The sequence below is a fragment of the Cryptotermes secundus genome, unplaced genomic scaffold (assembly GCF_002891405.2).
Source record: "Cryptotermes secundus unplaced genomic scaffold, Csec_1.0 scaffold1061, whole genome shotgun sequence".
In the NCBI taxonomy this organism is placed as follows: domain Eukaryota; kingdom Metazoa; phylum Arthropoda; class Insecta; order Blattodea; family Kalotermitidae; genus Cryptotermes; species Cryptotermes secundus.
In genome coordinates this window covers 38,018-62,870 of record NW_019727416.1, presented here as the reverse complement: position 1 = coordinate 62,870, position 24,853 = coordinate 38,018, and the positions used below count along the sequence as shown (strand labels likewise).

Here is a 24,853-nt window from a genome sequence, read left to right as displayed (position 1 = left end):
ATTGCATTTAAAACTGCGGTAGATTCCCTTTGGATGTCCTGGATGGTGTCATGACGGTCTCCTTTCATCGCCAACTTAACTTTTGGGAACAACCACAAATCTGCTGGAGCCAAATCTGGTGAATGTGAAGGATGATCAAGGACTGTGATCCCTTTTCTGGCCAAAAAATCACGCACGATCTTCAATTTGTGGAGTGGGGCATTGTTGTGGAGGAGCGACCAGGAACCTTGGTCTCGGAATTCAGGTTGAATTCGAAGAATTCTCGCCCACGAACGATTGAGGACTCCGAGATAATAATCAGAATTCGCTGTTTGACCTTCTGGCAGAAATTCCTTGTGAATGATTACTTTGGAATCGAAGAAAACAGTTAGCAGTGTCTTTACTCAACTCTTTTGCATGTGCGCTTTCTTCGGTTTCGGCTTCTTTGGGCTCAACCACGCTGCACTCTGACGCTTTGTGAGAGGCTCATATTGAAAACACCATGTCTCGTCACCAGTAACAATCGAGTTTGTAAATTTTGTATCACTCTGGGCTGACCGTAACATCATCTTTGCAGTGTTCCACTCTGGCATGTTTTTCATTGCCTGATAGCGCATGCGGTACAAACCGCGCACAGACCTTCCGTTTGCCCAAATCCTTGGTAAAAATTTGATGCACAATACTTTTTGGTATTCCCAAAAGCTCCTCGATGAGTCTTGCAGAAACACAGCTGTCTGATACAAGGATTTCGGTCACTCTTTTCACATTTTCTTCAGTGCGACTTGTTCTCAGCTTCGATGCACTTGGAGTGTCTTCAATGTCCTCACTGCCGTCATGAAATACAGAATACCATTGAAAAATGTTCGAGTGACTCAAACAATCACTACCGTACACACTTTTCATCATTTTGTACGCTTCTCCCGATGTTTTGTCTAACTTCAAACAAAATTTGATGTTGGCTCTCTGCTGAAACGCGATTTTCCGATGAGCGTCGGAACAGTACTGTTACATTCAAAGTCAGAACATATGATGCAGCGATGCTTGCGCTTTGAAATTATAGACAGCCACAGCTGAAACTTCAAGACTCTTAATGCCACAACTCGCCAACAGATGGCATTGAAGGGCAAAATTTAAAAAATGAGTCCTAACAGATCCTGGACATACCGTGTATGATTAAAGGTGAACAATATAAGCGTATGAAAAAACAGTGTCAATATAAACGGTCCAGATATAATATAAATTCCAATTCACTGCTTTCATGACAAAGTTCACAGAACTGAAATTTCAGTGAAGGTGCTTGAATATGAAATAAACTCTGAACAGTGTTCTTTTCAAAGTGCATATGAAGTGTGGGTGATGTTAAAATTATGCATGCATAATAATAACTAATCCTCCACCTTATTTTCAAGCGACTGGTTTTAAAACTTCCAACCATCTAGACTCATAAGTACCATTATATTAGACTTAAAAGCAGTTATGCAAGGCAGGTGAGGGGATAAATAGCCTTTAGTGAGTAAGGCTGCATGATTAGTGTATAAATGACACAACATTTTCTTATTTTCTGAACATTTACTTTTCTAAGATCTTTCACAGATTCAAGACTGATACAGTACTAAAACCCTTCTGGCACATGAAGGAAATGCACTAAGTTCTTGTGTACACAAATCCTAAAAATTGTAAATAAAATGAAGTGCACTCCATAGCATTGTAGATAAATTGTGAAACACAACATACTGCTGACTTGGCCTATATACTGTGATTTGCAACTCAAGATGACAGCCAAGCAACAGTCTGTGATCTATTTCCTTCATAATAACAGAAAAGGAAATACTGATGTCAGTCTATCAAATTAGAGATCTGAAGTTTTCACACCACTGAAGATGTAGATTGTGGTCTTCTTGGTTATGTCATCATGTAGTGTGGTAGAGTTTGGCAATGTTTTGGAGGAATGTATGCCTCCATCTTCCCTTTTGCCCTGAAGATGGAGGCAGTATATTTGTCTGATACACTATTTGCCAGACTACACAGTATCAAATCCAGAAGACCACAATCCACAATCTACCAACATGTATGCTGAATCATGCTACTTATTACATATACATTTGATGCCTGAAATCATGGCTTTCTTCTTAAATGCTAGTAACAGAAAAGTTAATGCAATTTTCAGCCAGCCCAAGCACTTCTCACTGGCAAAGGTTACCACTGTCAATATGTCTGTGAATGGGTGGAGGAGAATACAAGGGAGTCCACTGGAGAGGTATGCATGAAAACTTTGAGATGTGGCAAGGATTGATTCATGGGACTTTCTGAGGCTTCAGTATAGTGTTGATGTTGCCTCCAGTTTCACTTCTTTGCCTCTTCAATGGATGCAAGTTAGTCCCATTATCAAAACAGCTAGGTAGTGAAATACTGATGGATTCCACAATGTAACCTACCAACAGCATGCAAGTGATGTTCAGCACTGTATATTAAATGTAATACAGAAACCTTTGGTGACTGGAACAGTATCATGTGACTATGGGCTGCTGGAATTAGATGGCTGAATAACTAATATAACTTCACTTTAGAATATACATTTGAAAAGGCCAAAGAAAATAAGCAGATATTAGAACCAAATGAACACCTCAGTTCCTAGTCCATGAAAATGACTATTACATAAAAAATGAATACCACAATAACGCCATTAGGTGCTACTAATGAGGCAGAGAAGACTAACGCCATTAGGTGCTACTAATGAGGCAGAGAAGACTAAATGAATGCTCACGTATCACCAACAGAATGCAATATAGGATCAGTGTCTTTGGAATAGCCAATAAATCTTGCTAACAAGTGCAAAGTCAAGATCTTGAAAATGGCAGCAATATACGGAGTATCAAAATTTTATATTTGAGATGAAATTAAGAGCATATCAAAAAAAAAATATCCCTGTAATAATCTGTGGAGTCCTATATGGTTGCGAGATGTCAAGACTCCCCACATTTCTATACGTGGGGAAGTAATAAAATTGTAATTATCACCCAGTATAAACAGAGACACAGGTGCAAGAAACTGTGAGTTAGTCCTTTTCTACATATGCCCCCTGCAAGGCCACACATTTTCCCCAACGATGCATTAGCTGCTGGATACATTCATCATAGAAGGTCTCATTCTGTGTAGAAAGTCCTCCAATGCAGAAATGACATCATCATAATGGAATCGCTTACCATGAAGTGGCTGCTTTAGCCGTGGAAAGAGGAAGTCACTCGGTGCCAGGTCTGGTGAATATGGTGGATGGGAGAGACTTTCATATCCCGAACTGGCAGCAAGTGTCCTCATAGCATGAGCCTGTGCGTTGTAGTAAAGATGTCGCACACCTCTTCCCAGCATTCCGCGTCGCTTTTTCTTGATTTCCTCCCGTAATTTTCTCAGAAGGTTCCATCGTACTCGCCAGTGATGGTGACGCCCTTTTGCGCACAGTCGGTCATGATGACACCCCGCCGAACTCAGAACACACTTAACATCACCTTGGCTGATGACTTTTGTGATTTGGCCTTCTTTGGTGGCAGGGAGTCTGCATGTTTCCACTGCTTGCTCATTTCCTTTGTTTTAGGGTCATAATGATAGACCCAACATTCATCCATCATGATCAGGTGATCGAAAAATTCCATCTTTCCGTCTCGACACAACTTCAAAAGTTTCTTTGCCACATCCATCAGTTGCTGTTTTTGAACTGGTGTCAACAGTCGTGGCACCCAACGCGCAGCGACCTTTGTCACGTGTAACTCATCATGGATGATGCTGTAAACTGACCCATGGCTAATGCAGACCTCATGAACAATAGCTTCGATAGTGATGGGCCTACTGGATAGGATCAAAGCTTTCACCTGTGCCACAATTCCCAGTTCCTCAGTGAGAGATGGTCTTCCACTTTGGGTTCATCTTCGAGCTTTTGTCAACAATGAAAGCGCCTCTGCCACCTGACCACTGTGCCATATGATGGTACACCTTCCTGATACAGAGCGGTCATCTGGTCGTGGGTCTCCCTGGCAGACTTCCCTTGCAAATGCAGGAACCGTATCACAGTGCGAGCCTCCACTTTCTCAACTGATGTTGCCATTTTGCTTCTGCCCCTTCTGGTGGCTCCGTTGGTCCACTTGGTGCTGGAAAATTCGACTGTTCGGCAAGCTAGGAAATGGGCTATATCCTATATAGAATGACATTTTGGAATTATGATTTTCTCATGGTGAAAATTAAAACATTATGACTTCCCATCGTACAAGTGGCTCAAAGATGACAATGAGGTTGTCAGCCTTATGTGCTGGCTGCCCTTTACCCCCAAGAAGACTGCAATGTATAAAACCGTAATTTTAACTGTTCTTTCCATATGTGCCCTTACCCTAAACATAGGACCATATCATAGCTCAGGCAGTTAGTTTCCAGCTTCCCACTGCAGTGGCCCGGGCACTAGACATAGACTGACGGTGTTTGAGAACAAAGAGCTGAGCAGAATATTGCATGTCAGTGTGTAACTTGGGCTTAAATGGCTCAGGACATGGGTTCATTGCTGGGATCTTCTAAATAGTAATGAACCTGGGGGGTGATTTCTTCTTCAGCTGAAAAAGTATAACCTAGCCAAGAAAGGCTCCATATTACAAAGTTACTTACTACACATGCACATATAGGTATAATCCATCATGACAGAAATACAATGTCAGGGAAGGTTTCAGTTGTGTCTTCCTCCCTAACTGGTGACTGTGATTACTATACACAGTATCTCCAATGTGTTAACCATCCAGACACCAAATTTTTGCAATAATTTACATGCCTGATGATTAATTAAAGATACAAGATATTTTAGTGATGTACATGTTTGCTTCTTTAGTGCTTGAAAACATTATATTTTTGGAAGGTAAATGGACCAATTTGTAATAATATTAGGTTCATTTAATATTAGTGAATAATACAGTATAACAAATACTGTTAATTGCCGGCCACGGTAGCCGAGCGGTCTAAGGCATGCACTGTCTTCGCTTGCTCGGAAGCCAGGATCATGGGTTCAAATCCCACTCAGGGCATGGATGTTTGTGTGAGTTTTTCTGTGTTTGTCTACAGGTAGAGGCCTTGCGAAGAGCTCATCACTCGCCCAAGGAGTCCTACCGAATGTGTAAGATCTAGTAAACCGAAGTGAAACGGAGAGTTTCATGGAGGTAGGCCTAGGCCCAAACTGGGGCTGTAGTGCCACAGGAAAAAAAAAAATACTGTTAATTAGTAAATGTAACGAATTTAGCAGCACTTTCATAAAACTTGGTAAACCCTTTGAAGCAAAGTAGTTACCACATATAACACCTGCCTTAACATTAAAAAAAACTCTGCTTATTGCCCACAGAGTTTATTTATGTGTTCCATACGATACTCGGAGCAAACAGTGATTGTTTCACTAATTGCATTACCCAGTAAGTCATTATAATGCAGATGCAACATGATTTGTGTGAGGCAGGAACTGTACTTTCAGTATTATTTATAAGAAAGTCATGTTTCAAAAGGTTAGAATGAAAATTATTTAAGACCTGAATTGCCAACGCAATTTTCCATATATGAATGAATATGCATAAAACACTAGCTTATCAATGCTACATAGTTTTGAAACTGAGGGCATTGTTAATAACACTCAAAATGTTTAAATTCTGCTGTGGCATGTGTTTCTTGTCTTAATGACAATTGTGCACAATGAAACACAAGTACATGTCCATCTCCTAATCAAACCTTCTGAGGTCTTTACACTACAAATAACCATAATTGCACTTACATTTTGTGAAATCCTTCATAGTTTGTATGAGTGTTGTGTGAGTCGTTATGAAAGAATTGATGTTAATAACTGCATTAGTAATTCTTGTAATAATGAAAGACATAAGTTGGAATTAATCATCCCTCTCATAATTCTTTCACATATTCATTTCACCTCCCCTTACTCTCACCCCATGCATTCACTGCACATCTGTTAGCTTAGTAAACTGCAGAGACATGTACTGTCCCTTGAAGGAAGGAATATTATAACTTACTATTATAGTATTACCAGAAGTCAGCTTTTACAGATACACAACTGAAGACATTACAAGAAAACTGTAAACTATATACTGAATGAATGCTAGTAAGAAAAAATCTTTTCTATAAAGCTGTAAAATCCAATATCTACTTTACTCGTATAGATAGGGTATACTTTAAATTGAAACTACTGTTTCTGCATACCTAATTCTGAGATAAGTGTCATTGATTAACAGAAAGTGGGAGGGGGGGAAAAGCCTTCACCTAACTTGTATCCCCTTAAAACAGAAAAAGACCTTGCAAAACATGCCAATTATAACATGACGAAAAATCACATATTGCTAAGGGAATCTGCTTCAGAAAAATGTATTGTGACTTAAAAGTAGAGTACTTAGAAATTTACATGATTATACAATGTATTAAAAGCAGAAAAGTTAACATAATTAATTTTAAATGAAAAGGAAATATTGATGAGACTGAAAACAGAAGTTGTTAAATGAATGACCATTATCATCACTGTGCCAAAGGTAAAGATAAGGGGTTTACTTTACGCACTGTTTCAATTTTAAAACATAAAGCAAAGCAAGAACACAGCAATGCACTACAGCTCCAGCTGATAATTCCATCAACTGGACTGATCACAACCAACCTGACAATGTGACATGCACTGTGTGTAAAGATATAAAGATATACATAAAATACTAACAAGAAGACAACTCTTCACTACTTATATACAGACTGTAAACAAAGGCGATGATAATGACCACTAACCAACACATTACTGATTTCAGGTAGAAGTATTTTAAACAGTTACATATCATAGTGTTGGGTAAGTTCCTTTCAAAATGTACACATTTTTACATTAACTGAAACATAATCAGGAGCAAGAATTTACCAGAAGTTTCCTCTCTATCAGCCACTGTACACTCAGAGTACTGACAATATATCTTCATCTCAGCGTATTTGGCACAGATCATTAATACAAACAAACAATAACAAACATACAGTGCATCAGTGACAGACTGCTAAGTACTGAATTCAAACTGTAACCATACAACTGAAACTGTTTATGCACTATACAGTCCATCAACAATGCAACAAATTGTTCCTTCTTTCTTTCTCTTTCACGTCTAACACATGTCTCGGCCCTAAATGGCCATCCTCACATGCCTTACTATGCTAAAACTGCTACGCTGCACTAACATTATCCATTCATTACATATGCAACTGCATGCTTCATGATTCAAACCATCATAGTTGTGGTCTAGTTGGTATGCGCTAAAATAGCACATGCTGTAGTTCACTTCATTTAAACAAATAAAATCTATTGAAATTTACTATTAAAATTTGTTTTCATTTAAATTTTGTAACATTCTTATTACACCCCACAAGGGGTGTTGTACACTTGTTTAGTTCTGTTTCCTTTTCTTCGGATGTTTTAACGCAGCAGCCTGCTTTTATATTCGTAAGCCCGTTGTTTTGTTACGTCTGCAATCTGTAATTTTGCCCCTTGCTTGTGTGTTGTTCCCTCTAGCAGCATGTGGTGTTGTCTTCACTATTGAGTACTGAGGGCTCTTTCCCTGGGAGTAAAGCGGCCGGGGCGTGAAGCTGACCACTCACCTCCAACTAGTGCCGAGGCCAAAATGTGGATCTCTACATCCACTAGCCCACACACCTCCATGGCATAGTGCTTAATCATATTAAACTATTCCACAACTGAATTCAATTAACTGAATATTTGTACATGTGAACTGTCATCACAAATCTCAGGCAATAAAGTTCATACAAGAGCATTCTTAGAAGTACATTTCTACTTATCATACAATTTCAAATTTCTTGTTGCAGGAAATAGCTTTCTTTTAATAACAACATGGCAACTGTAAAATGGAGGGCGAATGAAACATGTTTCACCAAACTCTGGGATATGCTTTCACACACTGAAACAATGAAAAATATCTACATAAACATGTGTCCAAAATGGTAGCTTTTCAGAGCAATGGCTCACTTAAAACTCTTGAGGACAACAGCCCATCTAGCATACCTCTTGCTTTTTCCAGTGGTTTACAAATGTACTCTCTCATCCCATGTGTGTCTTATACAGAGCAGAGATAGCCATCAGTCAGTGTTTCACATTCCATGGGCGGATGTGTGTGACAATCAAATTGTGTAGTTCTGCTGTCAATGGAAAATAATTATACAAATGCAGAAATAGCAGACATGCATTTCGCGTATGGTTTGGCAGATGACAATACCAGAGAAGCACACTGTCTTTATCAAGAATAGTTACCCAGCCAGAGGATTCTGGAAAGGAGTATCTTCAGGGGGGATTCATCAGTATCTCAGACAATGGTGCATTTTCACTGAACTGAATGGAGGTTGTGATCAGTAAGAACTCCTGATATGGACGAAAGGGTGCTGCACCACATGGAACAGGAACCTGGGACTAGTACGAGGAGAACTGCAGCCATGGAAAGATACCCCCTCCCCATACACACACACACACAAAGTTGTGCCACTATTACATTAACAGTTACCATATCCTTACCATCTTTATTGGGTTCAAGGCCTTACCCTTGCTGACTGTCCAAGAACAGCTGTGTACAGCAGATAGCTTCTTCAAAAATGTGCAACCAATCCATATTTTCTGACATTCTGTTCACCAATGATGCATGACTTATAACTTCTGTAATACTCATGTGTTGCCAAATTGAAACCCCCATGCAATTCTGCAGTCAAGACATCAACAATGATTTTCAATTAATGTGTGGGCTGGTATCATGGGGATTTAACTAACAGCACCATATGTTCTACAAAGTAGACTCACAGGGGTGATATATCATAATTCTTTTTACAAAACGTTATATGAGGACTCATGGAAGATGTACCTCTATGAATATGAACTCGTATTTGGTTGATGAACAATAGGGCTTCACCCCATTTTCTCATTCACAATGGACAACACCTAAATCAAATCTTTGGTGAACAGTGGATAGGTAAATGTGGGCCTGTTCCATGGCCTTCACATTCACCAGACCTCAATCTGATGGACATACTTTGTGGGGTATTTGAAAAGTTTAGTTCATGTCACTTTAGTCTGTGATGTAGCAGAGTTGTATCAGCATGTAGAGTATGCTTGTGAACAATCAGAGAGAAGGCAGGGATTTTTGAACACATACAACAGTCTATGAGACACTGTTCTGAGCTCTGTGTAATGATGGATGGACAACTATAAGAACACACACTACTCTAATACATTTGGAATACCATAAGATATGCTAGCCAGGCCACTGTCCATAAACGTTATAGAATTATAATGGGCCACCACTCCATACGGCAACAGTTGTGTACACATGTAACCACAACCCAAAGTTTGGCAAAACATTTTGCATTCACTCTGTATACCCATTCCTAACAACCTGAACTTTATATGGAATTGTCATGGCAAAGCATCTCACATGCACACAAACTCTTAGTACGCAAATATAACTTTGGTGTTCAAAAGAATAGTGAAAGAAAATAGTAATATTTAGATTATGTTACATAATAGCAAAGGTATTTAACAAATTTAACTTATAACCTTTAAATGGATGACCAGTATTCTGATACAAAAGGTCAGATTTACCAGACTTCTTGCTTGTTGATGGGACATAAAGCGGGCTAGAACTGCAGCATATAGCTTGTCTGCTGTAGGCAGAACTCCATTAGGAACCTTGTATTATGGGCTGATTGATGGTGTACGTGAAAACTGCCTCAAGCCATAATTCTTGTACAGTACTAGTCAACTAAGTAAGCTATTAAGAACTCATGTGCCAGTGACTATCAATTGTGAGTAAAAGTTTCTGTACAGTCAGCTTCAGAGTCCTAACTATGAACGCAATTGTGTTGAAGTGACATATGTTCTTTTCCGTGAATACCGTAACGTCGGTTAACACCACATATACACGGTGCCAAATCCCAGAAGACTGCTTTCTTCAATAAATTTTAAATTTGCAAAATAGTTGGCAAATTGCACCAAAGGAAATGATACTGCATGTATGTTATAGTTAGAACTCCTCTGTTACGCAAGTTATAGGAGCAAGGGTCTGCATGATGGGAATGGAGAGAAAGCTTTCTCTTGCCACATTTACTGTACTGGCTGCCCAGAACTGGATACAAGGAAATGGTGCCCCTGACCACAAAACATATAAATGGAATCTCTGACCATTCAAGCTTAGAGTTCCACCTATAACAAGCAACTAATATACCATGAAGATTATTGTGGTTTCTCTTTTAGTCTATTAAAATATGACACTGCCAAAAAATTAAAAAGGATATTAAGTTTAACCTCTTCATTAATTCCATGCTATTTCAGTGAAATTAAAATAAATGTGTATATGACAGACACTCAGTTGGCAGAACTATTCAGATTTTTCCGTGTTTAAGGTAACACATCCAATATCATTTTCTGTTGGTCAGAGGACATGTTGTACTATTTATCAAACGGTTGCACTCTCAGACTAGGTCCACTGAATAAGAGCATAAGCAATTGCAGCAGTCTTATAAAGGGGAAAGATTTAGATTCATATTATCTTTGGTGTTAAAATAACAAATCTGACAAAGTTTTTCAAATAATCTAGGCTTGCCTGTCTGCCATATACATGCAGCTTCTACATGGTCAAAGAACTTTTGCATAATTACCATAAAATGAAATTTAAAGCAGACAACATAAAGAAAATAGTATTAGCAACTACGTTCACCTTATCATAAAGCCTAGTAAGTCCGTATAATATTGAATAATTTCAGTAAAGTCTTGCTCCTAACAATCTGGCATGATTTAGGCTCACAAATAATATTCGCATGTTACCCAACACAAACAAAAAAGAGTAAATACGTCAAGAACACATGACACTCAGGTGATTACTCGATTCGTGTCGAGTACCCACACATCTACAGAAAGATCTGTTGTACAACATAGTACAACATAATATGGAACCTTACCCCCTTGTTCATCCAACATCACTAGCGTTTTCATTCCGACTTCGTGGCTCTACAAAAATAGTAACAGGAGCATCAACAAGTGTGGAGATGAATAACTTCACCGAAAACAACTATAATCCTATTCACAAACACAGTGAAAATATGTAACCCAGTGGACAACCTAGGGATGACAATTCCAACAATGAAATTCTTCAATGAGAAACATTATAAACATATTCACAAAAAGTTTTAAAGACACCGATGCACTATGGTTTTGCAAAGAAAACATTTATGTTTTACATGATGCTGAGGACTTCATAACTGTATGCTGAATGTAACATCTTCCTTGCAATTACCATAGTTCTGCAGCAACTGAATGCAACATTTTATGAGTGAAGCATACCATCTAAACCATGTTAAGCACTAGGTTCTCAAGTTTATTAATTTTGAAACAAATACTTTATGTAAAAAAATGGACCAATATAGTACAGCCATAAACGCTAAAATGGTTGTATTCACATATCAGAAACAAGAATGCTTTATGTCATCCCTAGTTAAAAACATAGTAAGTCTACAAACATGCATAAACATAAAAATTAAAATATAAGACTAAATAAATAAACAAGGACTAATAAATGAATTAAAGTGGTGTTAAATAAAAAGAGGACTGCATGCAACACAAACGATTACAAAAGTCGGAGGAATTTTTCCTGAGTGAGCTTGCTCGATCCTTGGGTTCAGGTTCAGCTGGGCTGGACTGCTGAGCAGTACAGACGGTCTACTGTTCTAACACTACCACTACACCACTACCCAACTACTAACAAACTACAGGCACCATAGCTGGCTCCAACTCTGCAGCCTTCTGTTGGTGGGAACACATACAGTCAAGAGTCCACCACCTCCACCACCACAAACTGGACCCACTTTTTTATTTAATGTAAGTTGGTTTGAAGACAAATTTTCCAACTTTTGCTGAAGTTGTAAATCATTCTCCAGTTAGCAGGTAATTAAACCCAGAAAACTTGTTATGTGTAATCTGCATGATGCTCATTGGTGCATTCCTAGAATAAGTTAACATGGGTTAGTGATTGCCCAAGATAAACATTCACACCTCTATTGGCATGACTACTAAAACAGTGCCCTATTATGGGCTATCTTACCCCCTTGATGATTCAACAACATGAGCGTTTGTCCACCAACGTCTTGACTCTACAATGGCAGGAAAATAAGGAAATAATAAAATTTTAAAAACAAACACACGCACAATTAGATGTAAGTGGAAACAAATATTTAAAATGCTACAAAATAACATTATATAATCAACAAAAGAACAAACAGAAACAAAGAAGCGTACACTGCCGAAAGCAGGAAACGGAAAATGAGTTTCCAACATGAATTCTACAGTGTCAACCCCCTTCCTTGAACTGTGAGGACATGTGTAAGGGGGAGGAATCCTGACTGAACACACAGACAAATGTCCAGTTGTACTTGCCTGTATCGCTGCTTGTAGCATTCTTCACTTTTAAGATACAAACTTATATACATATTCACAAAGTGAATTCTGTGAAGTCTCTCTTAACATTGTGCAATTTCCATGGGCTTGTTAAAGAGCAATGTCAAGCAAACAAATGTGAGGATGTTGACTAAATTCCTCTGGCTTAGGATAGTATCCAGTGAACACTGTATTAAGCCCTTCTGGTTCTATAACAGGTCACGGAATTTCTTATCCAGCAGAGAGACTATCAGCTTCTGAAGAAGGGTTCTGCCTCATGGAATTAGCCGATAAAAATATAAGTTATTGCCTTACGCAGCACTATTCATTTCTGCATAAGAATTTTTTCAGAAACATAAATTAAAACAAAAAATTTCAAAATACTTTAGAGCAAGAAAAATCAGACATAAGCAAAAGCAAGTAGATGCAATATTGAGATGAAATATTTCTGAGATGGACTGGATTTTTTTCAATTGACCTGATCCTTCCAGCCGCACTATGGCCCTGGGGTCAACTCAGACTCTAACAGAAATGAGTACCAGGAATTACTTAAATAATGTTCCTGGGGAGTAAAGCGCGGCCGGTGCATAAGGCTGACAACCTTACTGACTGTCTAGATAATGTGGGACCCTCAATGTCTCACAACCCCATGGGCCCTCATGGCCTGGTACAGGGATAGCTTTGCTACAAGACAAAGTGATGGCAAGCAAGTGCAGCTGGACTGCAGCACTAGAGCTGAAGGCAGACTGAAACGCACACACACCAACATTCGCTGAGCCTCTCCACCACGGCCAAGCCATGAATGTCAATGGACGCAGGAAATCAATAAACATGTAGATTGTCAAATTCAAGAAAGTCTTGCTGAGGATGGGCATACTGAGCCAAAAATACAAAGATACCATTTTCTCAAGATAAAGCCTTTCAAAAAACAACCATACCACCTTCAACTAGATTTTATATACACACAACCTGAGTACAGTACAAACATGCAAAGTCATTTCTTTAAATGTACAGTTATTCATTCATTCGCTGATGTGACTTGTAACACTTGTGTTTATGTTCATTACTTTGTTTAGAACTAAGCACCAAACACTGTGATGTGGGGCAGAGTGCTGGTTCACAACAGAACTCGGTAACAGAAGAAACCTCAAATTTTAAAACATGGCAGGAATGTCTCATTCAAGTATTTCTCTGATTATTATACCTGACTGTCTAATATGTTCATTTTTTATGTGTAGTGTAGAGAAATAAATATCAACTCACAAATACAGGATGCCTCTTTTGCTATCATCAAGAAGACTGTTCCATCTATTCACACCAGCCCAAAGTCTGTAGCATCATAATAGTTTGAAACCAACATAAAATCACAAATGGACATTTAATAAATATTATTATATGACATAACTGTGTACATTATTACATTTCAAATATTGTAACAGTGTGTATTATGTTCTAAACTATATTTACGGAACTGTGTAGTACTTACATGTGTATAGATGTGTGTAGCTGTTAAAGCAAGACTCATCCTACAAAGAGCCATATAATAATAACAAAAGTGAACTACTGACATGTATTTTCTGTTAGTACAGATATTACAATTTATGTTCAGATCACTGAAAGATTTACATAGTTAGGTAAAATTTAGTACATATTTTAATTAGTATGAAGATTCTATAACTTTAAATTATAAACTTTCTTTTAAAATGAAGCAACATAATACATGCGACCGAATGCAGCCTTACTGTCTTAGTCCTGGTTTGTCTGTTCACATTCTGATTTGAATAGCTTTACAAGCTACTATTTTATAAACACCTTCAAACAACCTTACAAGAGAATACTGACTGTAGCTGCTGAAAGCAATCACAGGTGGAGTGCAGTCTTCATGTCACCATCCTTAATGATGGCCAGTAATTAACAACTTAAAAGGTGTGAGAGGATTTTTATTGAGAAATGGGCATGCCACATGAATTACGGCAGGGAAAAACGATCAGGATATGAATCATACTTCATTCAATGTCTATCTTCCATTAAACAAAACACAAAATCTTGGTCATATTCAAGTGGCAAACATGTACAACTCTAGTTCACGAAATGAAGCCAATGAAGAACTTCATATTAAGAAGGGTGAATGAATATAAGTGACAGATGTATGGTAAGTGATGTAAGAAATTCAAAGTTGAAATATTACTATGTTCATGTAAAGCTGTATGAAAGATAACAGTGCTTAATTTACAACTAATATATGACCTAATGGATGTGTAACTGAATTTGAAATAAACAGATGCAGTATAAATTGTAGATCAGTGAATTTTTTTTTATCTTGGCCTACTCATTCTTAAAAAAAATTACAGTTATATTTTGATACTAAACACAATCATTAACATGAAACAAATGTTACTTCTCAAATGTGTCATGCCCATTTGATGTAAATTTAGTCATCAAAAGGAATTGATGCATGTCAGGAATACAGTGTCAGGCCTAGTGGATATTCATACTAATGTTCAATGTCTTTTTGCTTTGTATAACATTTTGTTGACAAAATTTATGAAAAGCACGGTAACAAATCAACACTTTGAAGGCAGTATCAGACTGATTCCTTCCTCCACCAGATCTGACATCATGTGAGGGAGGAGTAGGGGAACTCACCTCCCTGGTCATCCAGGGCAACCAGTGTGCGGATGCCAGCTTCCTTGCTCTGAGCAGCACAAAAAGAAAGAGCCACAGCCATTTAGTCTTCCTATCGACAAAGTAAGCAGATTCGACGAATTTTATGACACCCAAAGAAGGGGCCAAAACATTAAGATTTTTTTTATAAATCCCAGCAAGTCATCAGTTTCACACAGATTGATGTAACTTAATTTACATGATGAAGCATGTCAAATACACCAAGAGCACATCAACGTTAAATCTTTTTTAGGGTCTGACTGTATTCCATATGCCAATGTCATCTGTTACATGCAGAGATGTTATGCACATCCAAATAATGTGCAGTACTAAAAGGCCTATATACTCGCATAGCGTGGTTTGAATAATAATATTATACTTTTTATGTAAATATATGCAATCTGAGATTGGGGTTAGAAACAAATATAAATAATACAGTGATAAATTACGAAAAAAGTAAATCTGCATGAACTGTTAACAAAAACTAAAATATTTAATTTTAAAATTAAATTTGGACTTCAACTATAATTATCCTTGCAAACATTCCATTATGTATCGAGAAAAGTCAAAAAGTCAAAGTTTGGCAATGGCATCATAGAGACCAATCATACTGGATAAAAAAAATATACAGGAACAGTTTGTATCAGAGGTGGCTGCGTGAAACGATCCTTACACAATGAACAAAGTGTCATGTTACTAATAAATTTGGTTCACATTTATTTGGGTACATGGTTGCTTGCAGTCATCAAAAATGGTGGACAACCAGAATTATGTTTTTACTGGTTTCTCTTATGTCTTCTTTGATTTCTCTAGCCAAGGACTCATCAAATGTGAACATATACTTCCGTACTTGAGCCATTTACAAGATATACATCTGACAAAGAATTTTTAAAAGAACACAATCATCCAGGATTGTAGTGAAATTCAAACCTGTGATTGCAACAACAGAAACTTAATTCATCACTTGTTATAAATTTTGACTACATAACTACACTGTGATGGGCAAAACTAAAGTCTTCAATCATCTGTGTTTGCAGTCATCTGCTTAACAGAAAGAACTGCATAAAATGTGAGTACAGGCAAGCAATGCTACTCACAGTAATATATACATCACCACCACACACCGATGGTTCCAGCTAAACACATACAACAAAATAACTTGCTGGGATTGGAGGTGAATGTATGTCCCCTGTGGGTTTGTAGCACACCTGTGCATGCAGGCTGACAGCAAGAGCTGTATGGCACACTGAGTTGAATTTTATTGAGTGTTGAACACTGACACACTGAACATACGTACACACATTACAAGACAGTAAGTACAGCTGTACAGAGATTCCACAAGAGAAAGAACAAACAAAAAAGTACAGCCACTAGATAGATTTGCAGGGCAGGGCGAGGGATATCTTGAAAACACCTACACAGAAAGAGAGCAACATGAAAGAGACACAAGCTGCGAGCTGGCACAGAGAGAGAAAAGCAAAGAGAGAGAGAGTGTGTGTAGTGAGGGAGACAAACAACTTTGTTTCCATTAGTGATCTCATGTCGTTTGTTTTTGATGATGTTGTTGCTGTTGTATTTTTTTGTTTTGTTCCCCAAGAAGGATGAAAATATGTACAGTTTTACAGACACATGCAGCAGACACTGATTTGACTTTTTTTTTTATTTTGGCTACTGCACACTGCTCCTTACCTCCTGAACCACACGCTCCTCCTGCTCCCTCTTCCCTTTACCAGATTGTCTTAACTAACTACAGTCACAGCACAGGTACACATACATACAAAACAATAAAATTTCCAATGTCAGGTTCTCAATTTATTCCATTTCCCTGCCTTCGAGGTGGGGATTCAGCCCGACGTTCCACAGAGCTGTTTGGGAATTTTCTGTACACAGAACTTAGTTAACAAAACTAAATTATATATATGGTAAAACTAAGCCACTGACTCTCCGACAAAGATTACTATCAAGTTGTTTTATTATTTCACTACTAAATACTTCACAGAAACTAAAAGTCACATAATCCATAATCTCTGAAACATGTATGCGAACTACTGACGTTCCTGGGGCTTGAAATAGTTTTGTTGAACTTACTTCTGTGTACCAAATAAACCAGTATAACAGAATGGTGAACATGCTATGTAATGAAACAGTGAGAAGGTTAACAGCCAGTATCAAAATATAATTTTAATATAGCTTCGTGACATTTGACATTCTCAGGGCCTTCTCCAGATGTAACACTGTGTAGCCTTGAAGATATGTACCAATGTTTGAAGCAACCAATCTACTAAAGTATACAGTGTCACATCCCAGAAAACCATATCTTAATACACCTTTATAAGAACATTATGACTAATTTTGGAGTTTAAGTTAAAATATTATAACTGTACTTAATTTTTAGAGAAGACACATTAATATGAGCAATCAAATCTATACTGATACAATACCTCAATCACATTAGAAGCAGCTTTCTTTACAATACCATCAAGCGAAATACCACTAAGACCAAACTAAATCATGCAAAAAATGTTGCTGTAAAAGAAGACTGTCATTTTATGTTACCTCCACAACAATACAGATAAATAAAGATAATATAATTTCATGATAAGATTCCATACTGTCACTCCGAACTAGCCAATGAAAATCAATATTCTTATGCACAGACAACCTTAAATTCCAAACCCAAAGAAAGGTTAACAGATTAATTCGAATAGCAGTATTTTTTATTCTGGGTAAGAAAATTACATTTGAGGGTAATTAAATTAATGTTATACAAAATATAACTGTGCAGTAATTCAATTATTATAATCTCCTGTAATTCCTAATAACCGACATCAAATTAAACAGTTGTGCTACAGCAATGAAACTCACTTGGTTCAGTGAAATGAATCCATTTCATTTTCACTACCCGATTTGATGGTGGACATAGATAACATGTATTAGGTCTATACCATATATTTGTGTGCCTTGATATCTAATCCCCTCTAAAAATATTCAACCAACTGACAAATTTTCATGGAATTTGGAACGAATATAATGCCACTAGAGTCCAAGTTGATCTTAACTTTTTCAATGTTCTGTTATAATTAGTATCTAAATACAGCAGCCATGGCAGTAACAAGTCACACATTATCCTCAAAATATATGCAACTTTTGTTAATAAAAGTTTAACACAGAACACGGGCAAAACATTAAACTGATATTTAGCTTCTGGTATGATGGCAATAACGAATGCACCATGCATATGACATTTTCTATGAAGGCGGATTGTACAAGCACCTAGAAATTATGTACAAAACATCTTATATGAAGAAAGCAGTCTTCTGGGATGTAGCACCGCGTCGATATTGTATTAACCGACGTATCAGGGCAACTTATGGCCTACATTTTCAGGGTAGAAGAAAGAATAGAAGAAAATCTGCAAGTGAAGAACCAGCATGAGCAGGTGCTCATAGACTGAAGTCAAGAAAAAACCCAGCTGTATAAGAGCAGGAAGAGCTACATGGGAAATCAGTAGAGAGGAGAAGGGTCTGGGGAGGTGGGCCAGCAGGTAGCAGGCTAAAGTAGGTACAGAACATTGTGTCAGGGGAGAAAGGCAAGGTTAATAGGAGGGCATCAACCCTTAAGCTTCAGGGTTGCTATGCGAATCGGGCTTGGACTAGCGTGGCCTTGTGGATGTGGCATCATGTCCCGCAGGTTTCTTGAGAGAACAGATGAGAGGCTTCCATGACTTGCTGAGACAAAACCCCACCTCTCTGTTCATATTGTCGGGATGGTGATCAATCTCAATGGTGAGGATGGAGGTGTTCTGAAGCTAAATGCGGTGTCCCAGATCAATACTGTGTTCAGCTACAGCTGACTTGTCTGGATGTTCAAGACGAATCCACCGCTGATGCTCCTTCAACCTCATGTCCATGGAACGGCCCGTCTGCCCAATATAGACGTTGCTGCACTCACATGGGATACTGTATACACCCGGTGTCCTTAGTCACACAATATGTACATGGCGCCACATACCAGAAGACTGCTTTCTTCATAGTTACCACCGTGAAAACCTCAAATCTTACATCTTATATGTTAACAATTACTAATATGATGGCAGTGAAAAACTCTGAGATTCCACTGGGGCAATCTGACATAGTCAAAATCTGTACTAGTTAAAACTATGCACAGAAATAAATCACTTAACTCTTATAAGTGATCCTTTATAGATCTTGCTAGCACTGTCATACAGAATGAAACATTTAAAGGGAAGTAACCATCACTGGTTCTTCCCAGAATTTCTTGGTTTTATCATGTGAGATGTTTCAGGATGTCAGGAGAGATCTCTCTGTTTTACAGTTATGTCACTGTAAGCCTTACACATGCCAAGCATATACTGTTATCTATGATTTTTCTGTGCATACAGACTTATTCATTTTGAATTGAAATTGTAAAGAACTCGAAAACTCTTGAATTCAAATCTTAGAGAACCTGCCAACTCTTTGTAAACCGAAGTAAAGTAAGTTCAAAGTTACATCAGCATTTTAGAACCTGCAAAACTGCATCACCTCTACCTCCCATGCCACAATTTTAAAATATATTGTCACATGTCAGGGTGACTCTCAACGGGGTTTTCGATTGGATTTATTGACCACTTAAAGTTTGTAACTGCAAATCACTATAACACTATCACTAATTTCCATATTTTACAAATCACAACAGCAGACACCTTTCCAGTCTTTTGCAGTCTCCACTAGTCATTCCCTGGTAACAGCTTTAACAGTGGGGATTATTCAACTGCACTCTCCAAGCCTTCACTTCACAGAGTCTCTTACAACTGACTAACTTCTAACTTGTCTCGGTTATAACATCTCAGTTTGGAACATGTAGAAAATGCTGTTCATTGTACTCCAATCATTTCCATGGAAATGTGTTTGTTTGCGAAGGGGTTACCCAGTAACAACTACGTGTAAGTGCTTACTGAGAATCTGTTGCCTAGCAAAAATTGTTCTTTTGTTGTTTGTTTCCAGGTTGTTACCCACTAATGGGTCTACCTGCTACATTGCTACCTCCTTAAGGTTATTCCTCCCGAACAGCTTACAGGCATATCGTCATTTCTTCTATTTTCAGGACTGTGCTTGTGACATCTGTAACCAGTCTCACCTTTCTCCCTGTGGCTAATTTCTAATGGTGATCACTTTCCGATCACTTCTGGTGCCCCCTCTTTAAGGCCGCTTATCCCATCAACTTCCTCTGGCTGGTGTGGGCAGAACTATCTAGAGTAGCCAGTGTTCCTTAATCTCTGGCTCTTACCCTGTGTGCAGTACCTTCTTTTGTTTTGGAGGGGGCCAACCCTTCCACAATGTCCAGTCACTCATTTTCTGCAGCCTAATGGAAAACTTAACTGATTGCTTCGCAACTTCCAGTCTAAAAGTCTTTCTGAATGCCATCTTGCTTCCTAGATGCAGCTGCTCCTTAAAATCTTGGCCCCCAATTCTATTGCCGCTTTCCTAGCGTCTGTTGTCTCTCAAGCATCCGTTCTTTATGGCTTCCCCTTGCGACACTGTCCCTGATGCCTTATGACAGGTCAATCAGACAGAGCATTACACCCAGATGCTGGTCCCCACACCGCTACTTCAGTGCCTCAATGGTCTCCCCTTGCATCTCTTCTAGACACGCTTCTATCTTGATTTCTACCTTTCCCTGATTCACCTCAATCTTTTCTAGGCACGCCTCTGTCGACTCTAGACTGACATCCATCAGGGCTTCCATCCTTTCATGATGGGCATCTAACTTGACCATTTTTTCGTGGTTGGCCTGTATCATGGCTTCCAGCCTTGCTGTCATTTCTTCTCCCACTTCCTTTAGAGTGGCATCCATTTTTGCTTGGTTGGTTCTTATTGCCTCTTTCATTTCATCTCAGTTGGTTCTTATTTCAGCCAGAAGGCATGCCATCATTTTTTCCACTTTCATAATGTGGCTATATACCTTCTTACTGCAGTTTCCATGTCATGTGTTGGAGTGTGATTCCAAACCAACCACTTCCGACACCAGTCGTCACGTGTCAGAGTGACTCCCAGTGGGATTTTGAATAGGAGATTGGATTTATTGACCATATACAGGTCAAAAATATAAATCAGTATAACACTATCACTATAAATCACTATGGCACATGCTAAGCCTTTTCAGTCTGCTGCAGTCTCCACTAATTGCCTCCTGATAATGGCCTCTAACAGTGGGGATTGTTCAACTGCACTGACCAAGTCTTCTCCTCACAGATTTCCTTGCAAGCGACGAACTTCTAAACCTGTCTTGGTTTTAACAATTCAGCTCAGACTGCATAGAAAACATTGTTCATTGCTGTACTCGAATTGTTTCCATGGGAACATGTTTGTTTGCGAAGGTGTTACCCAGTAACAGATGCATATACTTGCTTATTAAGTATCTGCTGCCTAGCAGTGAATGTTGTGCCATCGTTTGTTTCCAGGTCAGTACCCAGTAACAGGCTTACCAACATACAATATGTATATTAATTATCAAACATGGAATATATCCAATGGCATAAATAAGCATTCAACAAATTAATAATTATAAACCTCGTAATCATTCGCTATTGAAAAGAACTTAACAATACTGTGTACTTTCCAACAGTGGCCCAGTCCCTGCCTGTCCAGATTGCACCATTTACTTCAGCCTGTAATTCCACGTGGTAAACCTGGCAGGATTATGTATACAAACATGATGTGTTGTGTTGGTCTGTTTCTTCAGATGGAGGGATAACAATTTCAACATCTTCTGCATTGGACTGTATGAGATTTTAATTCCATATATTCATTTTCTTTGTATTTCAGTTGGATCTCTGTCCTAGTGATATGAAACTCAAGTAAAACATTCCATCCGGAATTTTAATACAACATTTTCACAGAATGATGTTTTTATTCATCATAATCACATGAGTCAGTCACAATGAGTTTTATTTATACAGATATATGTAAAATGGCCTCAACTTTTCTTTTGAGAATGTAGGTTAACTCTACGGTTGAAATTTAACTTCAAACTTCTTTTTTTCGCAACTAAGTCTTGGTTTACAGTTAATGAAATGGATACATTTCAACACTGGAATATCTTTATGCTACTATATTCCTGAAACAAGGGAAAAAGTAAATACACACAGCAAAGACGAGAAATTGGTAACCAACATTCCTTCAGGTACCAACAGTTTCTGTAAATAAAGAGTCTTTACAAGATGTTCTAACTGGAAGTGGGAAATATGTCCATCCCACAAAAAAATCTGTCTCCTCCTGATGGAAGAAAAATTATTCAAAGAAGACACATTTTAAGTAAATCAGCTTGGGCAAATTTAATAAATACTTAACTATACCTACATAATCAATAAGAATGAAAAGAAGATTTTAATAATTCATCATCATAAACATTTCATAATAAATATGAATGCTCCACAACTTTACAGTAAATCGTCTTGCTAACTGCATGATTCTCACTGGATCTGGCACAAACATCAAAATGCACAAGGAACAATCAAAGAATCACAACAGCAAAGTGTGAAATAAACACAGATATTGCATGAAGGAGGAAAAATGTGCTCTTAACAGAACATTCATACATCAGCACCAGAGAATACTTTTACGAGGTGTATCAGAAAGTTCCCGGAATAGGTCATAAAAGAAATACTGGCCTAACTCAACTTTGGCTGCAATATCCTTCAAAATAGTCTCCTTGGTAACATATACAGCAAGCCCATCTTTTTTCCCACGCTTCAAAAGTACCGTGGAAATCATTTTCCTTAATGCTGCCGAGTACCGCTTGTGATTCCCTTTTGATGTCAGACACTGTTTCAAAACGTCGTCCCTTCAGGTTCATTTTCAATTTGGGAAGCAAAGCGAAATCACATGGGGCTAAGACCAGCAAGTAGGGAGGATGGGTAATGATAACCATGTTGTTATTAGTCACTAACTCTGTGGTTTTTAGGTACATGTTGGCGGGCATGTTGTCATGACGAAGGAGCAATGCAGCACATGTTCAAATTTTCTGTTAAGATCTCCTGGAAAACTCTATGACTGATTCTAACCATGTTTGTGAGCTCATGGATTGTTCAGCAATGGTCTTTGTGAACAAGTTCTCAAATTTTTTCAACATTATCTGTCATTTTGCTGGTGCCTCAAGAAGCATTTCAAGGGTTTCAGTAGCAGATTTGCTGAGCTTTATGTAAAACTTGATGCAGACATATTGCTCAATTTTGTCATCCACCACAGACAAAATGAAACATAAAGTTGAAAAAGCACTTAGTAAAAACAACATGTGTCCGCAATGCGGTGTCACATGGCAGACTGATGCAATAGGCTTGCAGAAATGTGACCTGGGCCGCTCCTCTCATCTTCTTTCACAGATGCAGTTACGAATATAACATTCCAGGAATTTTCTGATACCACCTTGTATTAGAGAGTTCATAGATATAATGCACATGACAACTCCAGTGTCCAGACAACAGAGGGGAAATGTAGAGTTGCGAGAAAGTATACACTGAAGAAAGTGAAAATAAAACTTTTGTGCAATACAAATACATAAACTGAGATGGACCGATGTTTAAGTGTAATACGCACCTTGTGTACTGAAATGCAGATAGCAGATAAATACTGCCATGTCATTTCATTCACACTTTCACAAAATAATTCTGTAGTTCTCACTGTTATCCAAAATGTGTCTACAAAATCAAACTTTAACTTTAACAAAAAACATTATCTTCCTCAACAAAAGTCTGTGAATTGCAGAAACTCCAAAGATTTATTCACACAAGCATGCATGGGCATACACAGAAGTGATTCTAAAGAACTTCTGTTCACACTTCCAAATTATAAATTTCTGTTGCATCATGTTTCATAAATAAGGAACAAGGCCAATTTAGGAATGAATAATTTATAAAGAAATCTCTGCATACAATTTTAGAATAACTGTGTGCAAACACTCTCCCATGTTACAACTTTACAGGCAATGGTTAACAGGTTTGACCTGAATGCAATGGCTATATGAATCTCTCTACATATGCTGTTGTACACATCACTGAAAACATGTTCATATCATATCATATCTTTATTATATTCTAGTAGATCCAGTTACAGGTATAAAACCATTGGATATAGAACATGTCAAAACAGAAAGATGAGATATGCTCCAACAGCTGTTGAAACAAGTTAAAAATAATACAATTTAGTACAAACACTGATATATATATTGTAACGTGTCTGGAATCCAGAAGAGTTGCTTCTATGGCAACACTAGAATAGACAGTTGCATAGGAAGTAACACTAGCAGCACGGTAATCCCAACAGTGAGCCGTTGTGTAGAGAACATCGAATCTCCACGGTTCCGACGAATACGCGAAGCGTTCCCACAGAGACAACGCAATGACAATGGGTCATTGCGTAGGAAACGCGGAACCAACAGAGCAACGTTTCCACTGCTATAACAGAGGATTCATTTCCCTAGCAGCGGCCGAGGTTATAAATAGCCCAGCTTCGACGAGAAGCAGTCAGTCCTAGAATAACCGCCAGAGAAGAGAGTCCAGTGTCGGCCGGAATATTGTAAGCAGTAATTGTAACACTACAAGTGTAAATGTTTGTAAAGTGTGTGTAAGGCGAGCGAACGGAATAAACTTGCTATATCAGACAACTGCGTGAAGTTATTTGTCGTGTTATACACCCAAAACGTGACAATATATATATATATATATGTTCTGACATGTTGCTC

General features: G+C 38.1%; 1 protein-coding gene across 1 annotated transcript in view; it reads right to left on the bottom strand.

Annotated features, from left to right (window-relative positions):
• LOC111864774 (synaptosomal-associated protein 25) overlaps positions 1–24,853 on the bottom strand; it is a 78,883-nt gene that overhangs the window by 16,813 nt on the left and 37,217 nt on the right. Inside the window, exon 3 of the mRNA XM_023852283.2 lies at positions 15,095–15,143. Within this exon, the coding sequence (XP_023708051.1) occupies positions 15,095–15,143 (49 nt within the window). The remainder of the gene's footprint in view (positions 1–15,094; positions 15,144–24,853) is intronic.